General features: G+C 43.7%; 2 protein-coding genes across 4 annotated transcripts in view; both read right to left on the reverse strand.

Annotated features, from left to right (window-relative positions):
* Positions 1-1243, reverse strand: part of LOC118394966 (coatomer subunit alpha-like) — a 28339-nt gene extending 27096 nt beyond the window's left edge. Inside the window, exon 1 of the mRNA XM_035788685.2 lies at positions 1004-1243. Coding sequence (XP_035644578.1) covers positions 1004-1043 — 40 coding nt within the window. The 5' untranslated portion in view covers positions 1044-1243. The remainder of the gene's footprint in view (positions 1-1003) is intronic.
* Positions 1244-3282: 2039 nt separating this feature from the next.
* LOC118394967 (peroxisomal biogenesis factor 19-like) lies at positions 3283-12026 on the reverse strand. 3 transcript variants are annotated; one of them, XM_035788688.2, is made up of 8 exons: positions 11771-12026; positions 9101-9198; positions 8713-8875; positions 4845-4930; positions 4510-4683; positions 4219-4377; positions 4083-4127; positions 3283-3971 (listed from the first exon to the last, which is right to left on the reverse strand). In XM_035788688.2, the coding sequence occupies exons 2-8, from the start codon at positions 9134-9136 to the stop codon at positions 3885-3887; spliced, it is 750 nt and encodes a 249-aa protein (XP_035644581.1). In that variant the 5' UTR covers positions 9137-9198; positions 11771-12026; the 3' UTR covers positions 3283-3884. The 3 variants fall into 3 exon arrangements, with proteins under 3 accessions (XP_035644581.1, XP_035644579.1, XP_035644580.1); XM_035788686.2 differs by lacking the exon at positions 11771-12026 and adding an exon at positions 11203-11729; XM_035788687.2 differs by lacking the exon at positions 11771-12026 and adding an exon at positions 10050-10216.
* Positions 12027-14445: the final 2419 nt, after the last annotated feature.

Genomic DNA, 14445 nt, shown 5'->3' on the forward strand with positions numbered 1-14445 from the left:
AAGAAACACAAGCAATGGACATTAGACTGGTGGAAATCTGTCCTTTGGTCTGATGGAACCAAAAATCTAAAATTTGGACACAACTGCCAAGTCTTTGTGAGCTGCAGAGTAGGTGAACGGTTGATCTCTGCATGTCTGGTTCCCACCGTGAAGCATGGAGGAGTTGGTGTGATGGTGCATTGCTGGTGACACTGTGAGCGATTTATTTAGAATTCTAGGCACGCTTAACCAGCATGGTTACCACAGCATTCTGCAGCAATATGCCATCCCATCCGGTTTGCGCTTAGTGGGACTATCATTTGTTTTCAACAGGACAATGACCCAACACACCTCCAGGCTGTTTATGGGCTATTTGACCAAGAAAGAGTGATGGAGTGCTGCATCAGATCACCTGACCTCATCCCAGTTGAGATGGGAGTTGGACCGCAGAGTAAAGGAAAAGCATAGGTGAGAACTCCTTCAAGACTGTTGGAAAAGCATTCCAGGTGAAGCTGGTTGAGAGAATGCCAAGAGTGTGCAAAGCTGTCATCAGGGGAAAGGGTGGCTCCTTTGAAGAATCTCATAAAAAATATATTTTGATTTTACACTTTTTTTGGTTACTACATGATTACATATGTTGTTTCATTGTTGAATAATAGTGAAGACATCAACTATGTAGAAACTAGGAAACAAAACAGAAAAACCCCTGAATGAGTAGGTGTCCAAACATTTGACTGGTACTGTTTTATCGTGAATCGCCTATAAGTTTGAACAAATCGAGATGTGTTTTGGTCATGTAGTGTCGTTAGCATTAGCAAAGATAGCATACGTTTCCTTGCAATCAGAGGGAAGAAGCTAGCTAGCGAAGTCATGAACAATCTAGAGATCGTGACAATGGCATTGCTAATATAATCAATAAATATGTCTTGTAAATGTACAACGACTAAAGATAACATTTTACATTAACATGGGCAACGTCGTTAACTAGCTAACACAGGTTGCTAACTTAACGGCATTAACTTACCTTTCACACGGGCCGACTTCGTCTCGAATTTGGTCAACATCGTAAGAAAGCGGTGACAACCAACGTTAGCTAGCTATATTTATTTCACGCTGAAAATGTATTTTTTAAAGTCTTTAAAACTGTTGTTTTTCGTAGACTGTTACCCAACCCTTCTTTAGCCCATTTACTTGCGCCGACTATTTCCTGACACGTCGACCTGTTGGTGCAATGTTTTTTGCTTGGGAACAATAAAGTTCATACACATAGGTCTTTGCAGCTGATGCAAAAAGCTCCACGCCACGGCGCAGTGATGGAGTCACTACTACAGTCTACGGGTGGGGCTTGTATCCCAATGAGTTGTACTGTATTAATTCTGTGGCATCAACCTTTCCTCACAATTATCGTTTATATAGCTCACATAAAACCTCAATCATGTGAATTAATCAATTTGAGCCATTGAACATGTGGCATTACAAGGATTTACCGTGAAATGCTTACTTACAAGCCCTTAACCAACAGTGCAGTTCAAGAAGATTAAAATATTTACCAGGTAGGCTAAAATAAAAAGTAACAATAAGAACAACAATAAGGAGGCTATATACAGGGGGCACTGGTACCAAGTAAATGTGCAGGAGGGTAATATGTAAATGTAGGTGGGGGTGAAGTGAGTAGCAGCTATGTACAAAAGGGAGGGGGAGGTCAATGTAAATTGTCTAGTGGCGATTTTTATAAATTGTTCAGCAGTCTAATGGCTTGGGGTTAGAAGCTGTTGAGGAGCCTTTTGGTCCTAGACTTGGCGCTCCGGTACCGCTTGCTGTGCAGTAGCAGAGAAAGCAGTCTATAACTTGGGTGACTGGCGTCTCTGACAATATTATGTGCTTTCCTCTGACACCACCTACTATATAGGTCCTGGGTGGCAGGAAGCTTGGCACTGGGCCGAGGTACACTGAGGTACTGGGCCGTTTGAACTACCCCCTGTAGCGCCTTACGGCCAGATGCCGAGCAATTGCCATAACCAGGTGATGATGCAACCGGTCAGGATACACACTGGTGTAGCTGTAGAACCTTTTGAGGACCTTCTGCCAAATCTTTTCAGTCTCCTGAGGGGGAAAGGTTTTGTTATGTCCTCTTCACAACTGTCTTGGTATGTTTCGACCATGATAGATCGTTGGTGATGTGGACACCAAGGAACTTTAAAACACTCGACCCGCTCCACTACAGCCTTGTCGATGGTAATGGGGGCCTGTTTGGCACGCCTTTTCCTGTAGTCCACGATCAGCTCCTTTGTCTTGCTCACATTGAGGGAGAGGTTGTTGTCCTGGCACCACACTGCCAGTTCTCCGAACTCCTGCCTATAGGCTGTCTCATCCCTATAGGAGGAGGTCCTGGGCTTCCTGACGGGCCTGGACTTCCTGACGGGCCGCCCCCAGGTGATAAGAATAGGCAACAACACGTCTACCACAACACGTCTGCCACGCTGATCCTTAACACTGGGGCTCCTCTGGGGTGTGTACTTAGCCCCCTCCTGTATTCCCTGTTCATCCACGTGGCCAAACATGACTCCAACACCATCATTACGTTTGCTGAGGTCACAACGAGCAGTATGGCAACTGCTCGTTGTCGGTGATTGTGTCCTCAGCAAATCCTGGCCACGCAGTTGTGGGTCAGGGAGAGGTTGAAAATGTCAGTCAAGAGACTTGACAGTTGGTCCACACATGCTTTGAGTAAACATCCTGGTAATCCACCTGGTCCAGCGGCTTTGTGAATGTTGACCTGTTTAAAAGATTTTGTTCACATCAGCTACCGAGAGTTATCACACAGTCATCCAGAACAGCTGGTGCTCTCGTGCATGCTTCAGTGTTGCTTGCCTCGAAGAGAGCATAAAAGGCATTTAGCTCATCTGGTAGGCTCGCTTCACTGGGCAGCTCGCATCTGGGTTTCCCTTTGTAGTCCGTAATAGTTTTCAAGCCCTGCCACATCCGACGAGCGTCAGAGCCGGTGTAGTAGGATTCAATCTTAATCCTGTATTGACGCTTTGCTTATTTGATGGTTCGTCTGAGGGCATAGTGGGATTTCTTATAAGCGTCCGGATCAGTCTTCCACTCCTTGAAAGTTGCAGTACAACATGGCAGCTATTGGGAAGATATAACTAACCAAGAACCCAGGTAAAGTCTCTGAAATCAGCGAGCCGTCTTGTGATTATGTTATGAAATGAGAAGGAGGCAAGTTTAACTCTTCCATTTTCTTTTCCTTAAATAATTCAATGACACATTTTGTAAATAACAACCTGAATCAACCCGGAGGTGTTAGTGTTACTTTATTGATGAGTGGAACCGTGACACTGACTCAACAACCTTTGTTAGGCACGCAGCCCCATGATACAACTCAATCTTCACCCAGCAACTCTTACAAGAGAGAAACCTAATATCCCTGCTGTAAGACTCATAACAGTAATGAACATTCTCAAATTCTGAAGAAAAATGTGCAAGGCACTGTTTTAACCAACAGGGCAGTTCAACCAGTTTCAGTGCTCATTAGGCTAAACAGTGGTGAGTGTAAAAACTGCCAGATAAGTCTAGTGCTAGTCAGTTGAGCTGTGCGTGGGAATGGTACTACCTGTACTATAAATGACCTGGAAGAGCCTATTATGACAAACCAAAGCAATTGACTTAAAAATCAGTTATGTAATGATCAGTGAGTTACCGAAGGGTGTGGTCACATTGGTTTGTTTTGCCACCCTTCACAGTGCTCTTCTATTTTGACACAGAAACATATGTTAGGAGGAGAGCAGTGCAAACAGTCTTGTTCTCCTCCTTCTGCTATAGTGATTGATGGTCCTCCCTCGTCAGCCCGGTAGCACACGGCCCTAGCCTGTGTATCAATTGAACTGGCTGCTCTGAGATCACATGATCGAGCACTGATCTGCAGCTCCAGTCCCAGAGGCTCCTGAGAGATTCAAGGATTCCAGGTCAAAGTTTAGGCCAGGTGGCTGATGGGGGAAAACAGATAAGGCGATCAATTTAACGTTACTCCACAGCTGCACTAATAAAGATAGGTTGGTAGACAAAGAAAGAGAGAGCAAGTGAGAGGAGAAACATACTGATTCACCAGCCAGCTCTTTGGGTGGTTGGCCCAGGTCTTGTAGCTGAAAATTCAGATAATAATTCAATCAATATCCATACACAGGAAACCATCAGTATGGATGACAACCAACAGTTCATGCACATTTGTCTCACCTGCTGCATGATTTCCAGAATGCTCTCAAAGCTATTCTCCCCATCTCCCTCCTTCTCAAACAGGCTGCAGATCTCTCCCATGACCCTGTGCTGCTGTTCGTAGCGCTGGAACTGATCTGGGGGGAGGGACTGACGATTGCTGTTCAGCCACTCAGGATACTGCATGAGGAGTGAATTACAATCAGTTATCCAGTTAGAAAGTTGGGTAAAGGGCAAGGTATATAAAAAAATAAGAGTACGTATAATTTGAGGGAAAACCCAAACATAAGCCAAGAAAAAACACACACTAACCTTCTCAGTGATTTCTTTGAGAGACGGGTAGAGCACTTCCTTGGAGAGAAGATTCTGCATGATGGACTGCATGATCGGCAGGATGTTTCCATCTTGCCCGTCCCGCTCTCCATCCTCATCCAAATCCAGCCCTTCCAGAGTCTTTGCCAGATCCTCTCCAGCCAATCCTGCACTCTGATTAATAAAAACACGAGAACAATCTGAAATGCATTGAAGTACAAAGAAAGGGAAATTCCACCAATGGTCAATATTTTCAGAACATTGTCCAAGCGTGTTAATAACCAAACCTTTCATTACTTATTAAAAAACTTCCAAATTATAATCATCTGAACTACCTGTAAATTGTCTGCATTTTTAGCCAATCCACTGAGGGTATCTTTGAGACAGGAAGTGAATTCTTGTTGGGAGGCTACATCACTACCTGTAAAACAAAATATACACTGCTCAAAAAAGTAAAGGGAACACTAAAATAACACATCCTAGATCTGAATTGAATGAAATATTCTTATTAAATACTTTCTTTACATAGTTGAATGTGCTGGCAACAAAATCACAAAAAAAGTATCAATGGAAATCAAATTTATAAACCCATGGAGGTCTAGATTTGGAGTCACACTCAAAATTAAAGTGGAAAACCACACTACAGGCTGATCCAACTTTGATGTAATGTCCCTAAATCAAGTCAAAATGAGGCTCAGTAGTGTGTGTGGCCTCCACGTGCCTGTATGACCTCCCTACAACGCCCGGGCATGCTCCTGATGAGGTGGCGGATGGTCTCCTGAGGGATCTCCTCCCAGACCTGGACTAAAGCATCCGCCAACTCCTGGACAGTCTGTGGTGCAACATGGCGTTGGTGGATGGAGCGAGACATGATGTCCCATATGTGCTCAATTGGATTCAGGTCTGGGGAACGGGCGGGCCAGTCCATAGCATCAATGCCTTCCTCTTGCAGGAACTGCTGACACACTCCAGCCACATGAGGTCTAGCATTGTCTTGCATTAGGAGGAACCCAGGGCCAACCGCACCAGCATATGGTCTCACAAGGGGTCTGAGGATCTCATCTCGAGTACCTAATGGCAGTCAGGCTACCTCTGGCGAGCACATGGAGGGCTGTGCGGCCCCCCAAAGAAATGCCACCCCACACCATGACTGACCCACCGCCAAACCGGTCATGCTGGAGGATGTTGCAGGCAGCAGAACATTCTCCATGGCGTCTCCAGACTCTGTCACATGTGCTTAGTGTGAACCTGCTTTCATCTGTGAAGAGCACAACCCCCACCTGTGGACGTCAGGCTCTCATACCACCCTCATGGAGTCTGTTTCTGACAGTCTGTGCAGACACATGCACATTTGTGGCCTGCTGGAGGTCATTTTGCAGGTCTCTGGCAGTGCTCCTCCTTGCACAAAGGCGGAGGTAGCGGTCCTGCTGCTGGGTTGTTGCCCTCCTACGGCCTCCTCCATGTCTCCTGATGTACTGGCCTGTCTCCTGGTAGCGCCTCCATGCTCTGGACACTACGCTGACAGACACAGCAAACCTTCTAGCCACAGCTCGCATTGATGTGCCATCCTGGATGAGCTGCACTACCTGAGACACTTGTGTGGGTTGTAGAGTCCGTCTCATGCTACCACTAGAGTGAAAGCACTGCCAGCATTCAAAAGTGACCAAAACATCAGCCAGGAAGCATAGGAACTGAGAAGTGGTCTGTGGTCACCACCTGCAGAACCACTCCTTTATTGGGGGTGTCTTGCTAATTGCCTATAATTTCCACCTGTTGTCTATTCCATTTGCACAACAGCATGTGAAATTTATTGTCAATCAGTGTTGCTTCCTAAGTGGACAGTTTGATTTCACAGAAGTGTGATTGACTTGGAGTAACATTGTGTTGTTTAAGTGTTCCCTTTATTTTTTTGAGCAGTATATATATATATATATATTAAACTGAAAGTGCGAACCACTGCTTTTAATCAGGGCAAGGTGACTGGTAATATGACCGAATACAAACAGTGCAGCTATTCCCTCCGCAAGGCTATCAAACAAGCTAAGCGTCAGTATAGAGACAAAGTAGAATCTCAATTCAACGGCTCAGACACAAGAGGTATGTGGCAGGGTCTACAGTCAATCACGGACTACAAGAAGAAAACCAGCCCAGTCACGGACCAGGATGTCTTGCTCCCAGGCAGACTAAATAACCTTTTTGCCTGCTTTGAGGACAATACAGTGCCACTGACACGGCCTGCAACGAAAACATGCAGACTCTCCTTCACTGCAGGCGAGGTGAGTAAAACATTTAAACGTGTTAACCCTCGCAAGGCTGCAGGCCCAGACGGCATCCCCAGCCGCGCCCTCAGAGCATGCGCAGACCAGCTGGCCGGTGTATTTACGGACATATTCAATCAATCCCTATACCAGTCTGCTGTTCCCACATGCTTCAAGAGGGCCACCATTGTTCCTGTTCCCAAGAAAGCTAAGGTAACTGAGCTAAACGACTACCGCCCCGTAGCACTCACTTCCGTCATCATGAAGTGCTTTGAGAGACGAGTCAAGGACCATTTTACCTCCACCCAACCTGACACCCTAGACCCACTCCAATTTGCTTACCGCCCAAATAGGTCCACAGACGATGCAATCTCAACCACACTGCACACTGCCCTAACCCATCTGGACAAGAGGAATACCTATATGAGAATGCTGTTCATCGACTACAGCTCGGCATTCAACACCATAGTACCCTCCAAGCTCGTCATCAAGCTCGAGACCCTGGGTCTCGACCCCGCCCGGTGCAACTGGGTACTGGACTTCCTGACGGGCCGCCCCCAGGTGGTGAGGGTAGGCAACAACTCCACCCCGCTGATCCTCAACACTGGGGCCCCACAAGGGTGCGTTCTGAGCCCTCTCCTGTACTCCCTGTTCACCCACGACTGCGTGGCCATGCACGCCTCCAACTCAATCATCAAGTTTGCGGACGACACAACAGTGGTAGGCTTGATTACCAACAACGACGAGACGGCCTACAGGGAGGAGGTGAGGGCCCTCGGAGTGTGGTGTCAGGAAAATAACCTCACACTCAACGTCAACAAAACTAAGGAGATGATTGTGGACTTCAGGAAACAGCAGAGAGAACACCCCCCTATCCACATCGATGGAACAGTAGTGGAGAGGGTAGTACGTTTTAAGTTCCTCGGCATACACATCACAGACAAACTGAATTGGTCCACTCACACAGACAGCCTCTTCAACCTCAGGAGGCTGAAGAAATTCGGCTTGTCACCAAAAGCACTCAGAAACTTCTACAGATGCACAATCGAGAGCATCCTGGCGGACTGTATCACCGCCTGGTACGGCAACTGCTCCGTCCACAACCGTAAGGCTCTCCAGAGGGTAGTGAGGTTTGCACAACGCATCACCGGGGGCAAACTACCTGCCCTCCAGGACACCTACACCACCCGATGTTACAGGAAGGCCATAAAGATCATTAAGGACAACAACCACCCGAGCCACTGCCTGTTCACCCCGCTATCATCCAGAAGGCGAGGTCAGTACAGGTGCATCAAAGCTGGGACCGAGAGACTGAAAAACAGCTTCTATCTCAAGGCCATCGGACTGTGAAACAGCCACCACTAACATTGAGTGGCTGCTGCCAACACACTGACACTGACTCAACTCCAGCCACTTTAATAATGGGAATTGATGGGAAATGTAAAATATATCACTAGCCACTTTAAACAATGCTACCTAATATAATGTTTACATACCCTACATTATTCTTCTCATATGCATACGTATATACTGTACTCTATCATCTACTGCATCCTTATGTAATACATGTATCACTAGCCACTTTAACTATGCCACTTTGTTTACATACTCATCTCATATGTATACTGTACTCGATACCATCTACTGTATCTTGCCTATGCTGCTCTGTACCATCACTCATTCATATATCTTTATGTACATATTGTTTATCCCCTTACACTGTGTATAAGACAGTAGTTTTGGAATTGTTAGTTCGATTACTTGTTGGTTATTACTGCATTGTCGGAACTAGAAGCACAAGCATTTTGCTACACTCGCATTAACATCTGCTAACCATGTGTATGTGACAAAAGATTTGATTTGAAAACACAGGGGGGGAAAACTGACATGGATAAAAACAGACGGGCACGTAAAAACAGAACTGAAAATATGTGGATATGCTTACCAACTTTCCCTGCTGCCTCTGACAATTTGTGAAAGTGTTGCAGCAGCTCAGGTTCTTCCTGTGCGAGTTCAGTCATGGCTTTCTCCCACTCTTCCTTTGCCTGAGAGGCCATCTCACCTTCAAACAGTGCCTCGAAGAACTGACTGTCCTCCAGTAGAGGGAGCTAGAGAGATTTGCATCAACAGGTAAACAAACTCTTGGTCAATTGATTTTCCCCCATTCACAGATAGAAATGTATAGGGAAGGGTTGACAGACATTGAGGAGACACTGAAAGATACCTTCTGTACCACAATCAGAACACCAACAACCAGAGTTTCTTATAAGGAAGCACCAGGCAATTGGTGAAGCTAGGGGGCATTCTAGAAACCAGGGAAAATATTAACATACTTTCTCCTCGCTGCCCTTGGCTGGTGGGGGAGCCATGGCAGCAGCAGGGGCTGGGCCCAAGGTGGCCGAGTTTGTCTTCTCAAAGTCATCGAGCGCACCTTTAATAGAGGAAAGACAGTAGAAGTGGAGATGTTGTGGCACAGTTATCAGCATTTTGCAGGAGCAGGTCAAGACAAGGTGAAGAGATTGTGCAGGTAGCTAGAGGACAAAGGTCAACTCTTCAACGTTGGGGTCAATGTGCAATACAGTCATGTATTAGTTGATTATCAAACTCAGTATGATGAGGTCACTACTTCTACTTCAGATACCCAATTGTTTTATACATTACCACTATTACCATCTCTGATGTTAGGAGTACAACTTCACCAACCTACTGGAATTATTAAAAACGTGAGATTATGATATGGTAATTGCATTCCTGCTATTAAGATAACAGTAGTCTCTAGTCTAGTAGCCGGCTATACAAAGTGGTATTGGTTACTAGTATGCAATATATTATGAATTCAAATTGGTTATCCAGTTGACATAAACAATGACAGCTGTCTGACAATCCAGATCACACTAGCTGTAAAACATAAAAAATAAAATAATAATAATTCAAGGGCAGCTTGAGTTTAACTTGCAACCACATTCGATGCCGTTCTATTTCTGTCAAATCGGGGTCAAAGCGAACGACAAATTATGATATCAGATATACTGCGGTGGCGTTGTAATGCTAATGATGACCCCGTTGTAAACAGCAAAAGGCATGAGATTTTGTGAGATAATGCCTGGTTTTCGTTTTGGACTTGGCATACAGGTCCAACCAAATTCCACCATCTAAGCTAGCTAAAGTTAGCTAGCTAACAAGGCGCGTTGATCCACGTTTTACACATTACTTGAATGAATGTATCTTTTGGCAGGGTTGATAACAATCACACTTCACTCAGGGAGTAATGTAAAATCATACTGTCCAATAACTCATCCAGTTCTGTGTCTTGTCCGGCTGACCCTGAAGCCATCTTCTCTATCCAAACAACTGTGCCGTAGACGCAGTAAAATGACGTGAGTATAAAATGTTTTGTCAGAGTTCACAGTTCCTATTTGTTCTGAACGCGGCACTGCTAGGTTTGCAGTGGGAGGGACGAATAAGGAGAACGCATTCGTTCCAAAATGATGAATGTCAAATCATAGATAGTCAAAAATTGAATATCAATAGCAGCTTTGTAGAATTGTTCAATACATTTAAAACAGCAAACAAGTTTACCAATAGCCTATGTATACATCCCATCATTTTAGCTGTTTAATCTTATTCAAATGTAAATGTTTAGTATTACCAGTGAGCTCATACCATTTATGGTTAATCTGTAAATCCTAAATGAATATCAGTTATTTTCCAAATCAGTGAATATGTCCATTCTTTGGTGTCAGACCTTTTCAGACGTCATGTTATTTGAGGTGACAGAGATGACAAATTATACACAAAACATTCGGAGCACCTGCTATGGCATACAATGACCATAATCCATTGCACATCTACTTATCCGCTGTTTTTCTTTTATACCTGCTACGTACGGAGAGATTTGAAAATACATGATCTAAGTGATTCATAGTTCAGAAATCATTAAAGTATGCGTTATTTACTTTGAAGAACTACAAAATAGTGAATTTGTCAGACAGCAAAAGGCGGCAGCTCTATAGAGCTGAGGTGATGACTTGGAATTAAATAATTGTCATCAAATAAAACAAATGTAGCCTAATATACACAACTGAAATATTTTATTAAAGTAATGTGAATACATGATGGTTAATAAGTGATAAGCAGTAAATGGGCAGTCACTACCATCATGGGACTTTTATTAATGGATATATTCTGCGTTGAATACAGCATTCAATGCAAATAATCAAAACCGAAATCAAAAAACATTATTTTTTTAAATAATCGAGCCGACCTCAAAAGCACGAATCGCTCAGCACTAAGAGGCATGAGATAATGGAAAATGACCTTCAAGAAATGTAAAAAGCAGTCTATGCCTGAATGTGAAATAACAATTATCCACCCTAATGATGAATATCACATACCGGTAGGTTAGGAAAAGGGTTGGCGAAAATGCTCTCCTAACCTGCTATAAAGTCACTTTGGTTGTAGATGTATCGAAGTGGCGTGTTTTTAGAAAGTCCCCTTCTACCATGCTCTGACCGTGGATATTGCTCGTCCGTATACCGCGTTAAAAATAACTGGGAACTCGGAAATGTCCGATTCTTCATTGAGACAATAGTGTCACACAGTATGGGTCATAATGCTCATAAAACCTAGCGGTCAAACGGGAAATGGTTCCAATCGTTTTTTCCATAGGGGATTTTAGAAACACTTAAAGGGCTGTGTTTCGTGAAGGCTTACTCAGGAGAGGCGTTTTGATAACTTGTCCGAGAGACATTTACAAGGTTGACTTATAAATATATTAGTCTATTAACCCCCACACAAATGAAATGCTAATTAGCTGCTAATGTGGCTATCGTGAAGTATAAGCGTCATGATGATCTGGACGAGACTGCTGAATCGAGGCAAATGTATGAATCTCTGGATTAACTATCCAATGTTAGCGTAAATGTAGCAATTAATCAATTGTCTACATTTCTTTAAATTGACAATTCTGTAAACTGTCTTGGGCAAGTTAAGTGACACAATACCTGTTAGTAGTTGTCATCTAGAGATGACGTGCAGCAGCATGCAGGAATTTGTCATCTTACATGATGTCTACTTAGATGCTATTTAGCATTTCTGAATCCAAGAGTAAATAGAGTCGAATATACTGATAAAAGTAGTCTTGTTCGAAAAAGATTTACATGGTTATCAAAACGTTACGTCAGGGTTAGCCTACACATAACACAGTCCTTATTTTAAGTTTCAAAAAATCCCCTATGGGGAAAATGAATGGTGTAAAAACTATTGGAACCATTTCCCTGTTTAACCGCTAGGTTTTATGGGTAGTACTACACCGCCACTGTGGGGCTCTATGCTGAAACCATATAAATAAGAATGAATAGAATGGGCTTCTATTGACTGGTGTGGTTATTGTCGTGTCTTGACTATCATTATATTATCAAATAAATTCTCTGTGTAATTATTACATGATTAAACTAATCTGGCAATTGACTGGTAAACTCATGGGTACACTTGCAATGGCTGCCTGGAATTGTGATACAATAATGTCCATGGTATTTTGAAATTATTTTTATATTTTTATTATTTAACCAGGTAGGCTAGTTGAGAACAAGTTCTCATTTACAACTGCAACCTGGCCAAGATAAAGCAAAGCAGTGCTACACAAACAACAACACAGTTACACATGGAATAAACAAACATATACTCAATAACACAATGGGGAAAAAGTCTATATACAGTGTGTGCAAATTAGGTAAGTTAAGGGAGGTAAGGCAATAAATAAGCCATAGTGCAAAATAATTACAATTCAGCAATTAAACACTGGAGTGATAGATGTGCGGAAGATGAATGTACAAGTTGAGATACTGGGTCGCAAAGAAGCACAAAAAAATAATAACAGTATTGGGGTGGGCTATTTACAAGATGGGCTATGTACAGGTGCAGTGATCTGTGAGCTGCTCTGACAACTGGTGCTTAAAGTTAGTGAGGGAGATATGACTCATATCTATCCATCTATCTTCAGTTATTTTTGCAATTCGTTCCAGTTATTGGCAGCAGAGAACTGGAAGGAAAGGCGGCCAAAGGAGGAATTGGCTTCGGGGGTGACCAGTGAAATATACCTGCTGGAGCGTGTGCTACGTGTGAGTGCTGCTATGGTGACCAGTGAGCTGAGATAAGGTGGGGCTTTACCTAGCAAAGACTTATAGATGATCTGGAGCCAGTGGGTTTGGCAACGAATATGAAGAAAGGGCCAGCCAGCGAGAGCATACCAGCCGCAGTGGTGGGTAGTAATAATGGGGCTTTGGTGACAAAACGGATGGCACTGTGATAGACTGTATCCAATTTGCTGAGTAGAGTGTTGAAGGCTATTTTGTAAATGACATCGCCGAAGTCAAGGATCGGTAGGTTAGTCAGTTTTACGAGGGTATGTTTGGCAGCATGAGTGAAGGATGCTTTGTTGCGAAATAGGAAGCCAATTCTAGATTTAATTTTGGATTGTAGATGTTTAATATGAGTCTGAAAGGAGAATTTCCAGTCTAACCAGACACCTAGGTATTTGTAGTTGTCCACATATTCTAAGTCCGAACCGTCCAGAGTAGTGAGGGCAGGTGCCGGTAGCGATCCAGCATCAGTTTTAGCAACTGATGCTGGATTGCCATGGTAATGTAGAATGTTAATTCAAATGATGCGAACTGATGTGGCTCATGCAATGGAATGTATTTTTTGTAATGTCAGTTGAGTTGACTCAAATCAAATTTTATTGGTCACATACACATGGTTAGCAGATGTTATTGTGAGTGTAGCAAAATGCTCGTGTTTCTAGTTCCAACAATGCAGCGATGTCTAACAAGTAATCTGACAATTCCACAGCAACTACCTAATAGTAGTATTTCATTCCTACGTAAAGGAATTAAATAAGAATATATGCATAGAAATACATCGATGAACAATGACCGACCAGCATAGGCAAGATGCAATAGATGCATATGAGTAATGCAAGATATGCAAACATTAATAAAGTGGCATTATTAAAGTGACTAGTAATCCATTTATTAAAGTGGCCAGTGATTTCAAGTCTGTATGTAGGCAGCAGCCTCACTGTGTTAGTGATGGCTGTTTAACAGTCTGATGGCCTTGAGATAGAAGCTGTTTTTCAGTCTCTCGGTTCCAGCTTTGGTGCATTTGTACTGACCTCACCTTCTGTATGGTAGTAGGGTGAACAGACAGTGGCTCGGGTGGTTGTCGTTGATCTTTTTGGCCTTCCTGTGACATCGGGTGCTGTAGGGTACGGTAGGTAGTTTGCTACCGGTGATGCGTTGTGCAGACCGCACCACACTCTGGAGAGCCCTTGCGGTTATGGGTGTGGAGTTGCCGTACCAGGCGGTGATGCAGCCCGACAGGATTCTCTCAATTGTGCATCTGTAAAAGTTTGAGGGTTTTAGGTGACAAGGCCAATTTCTTCAGCTTCCTGGGGTTGAAGAGGCGCTGTTGCGAGTCCACGATTATCTCCTTTGTTTTTTTGACGTTGAGTGAGAGGTTGTTTTCATGACACCACACTCCGAGTGCCCTCACCTCCTCCCTACAGGGTGTTTCGTTGTTGTTGGTAATCAAGCCTACTACTGTTGTGTCATCTGCAAACTTGATGATTGAGTTGGAGGCGTGCATGGCCACGCAATCATGGGTGAACAGGTAACAGTTT

The sequence above is a fragment of the Oncorhynchus keta genome, chromosome 15 (genome assembly GCF_023373465.1).
Source record: "Oncorhynchus keta strain PuntledgeMale-10-30-2019 chromosome 15, Oket_V2, whole genome shotgun sequence".
NCBI lineage: Eukaryota > Metazoa > Chordata > Actinopteri > Salmoniformes > Salmonidae > Oncorhynchus > Oncorhynchus keta.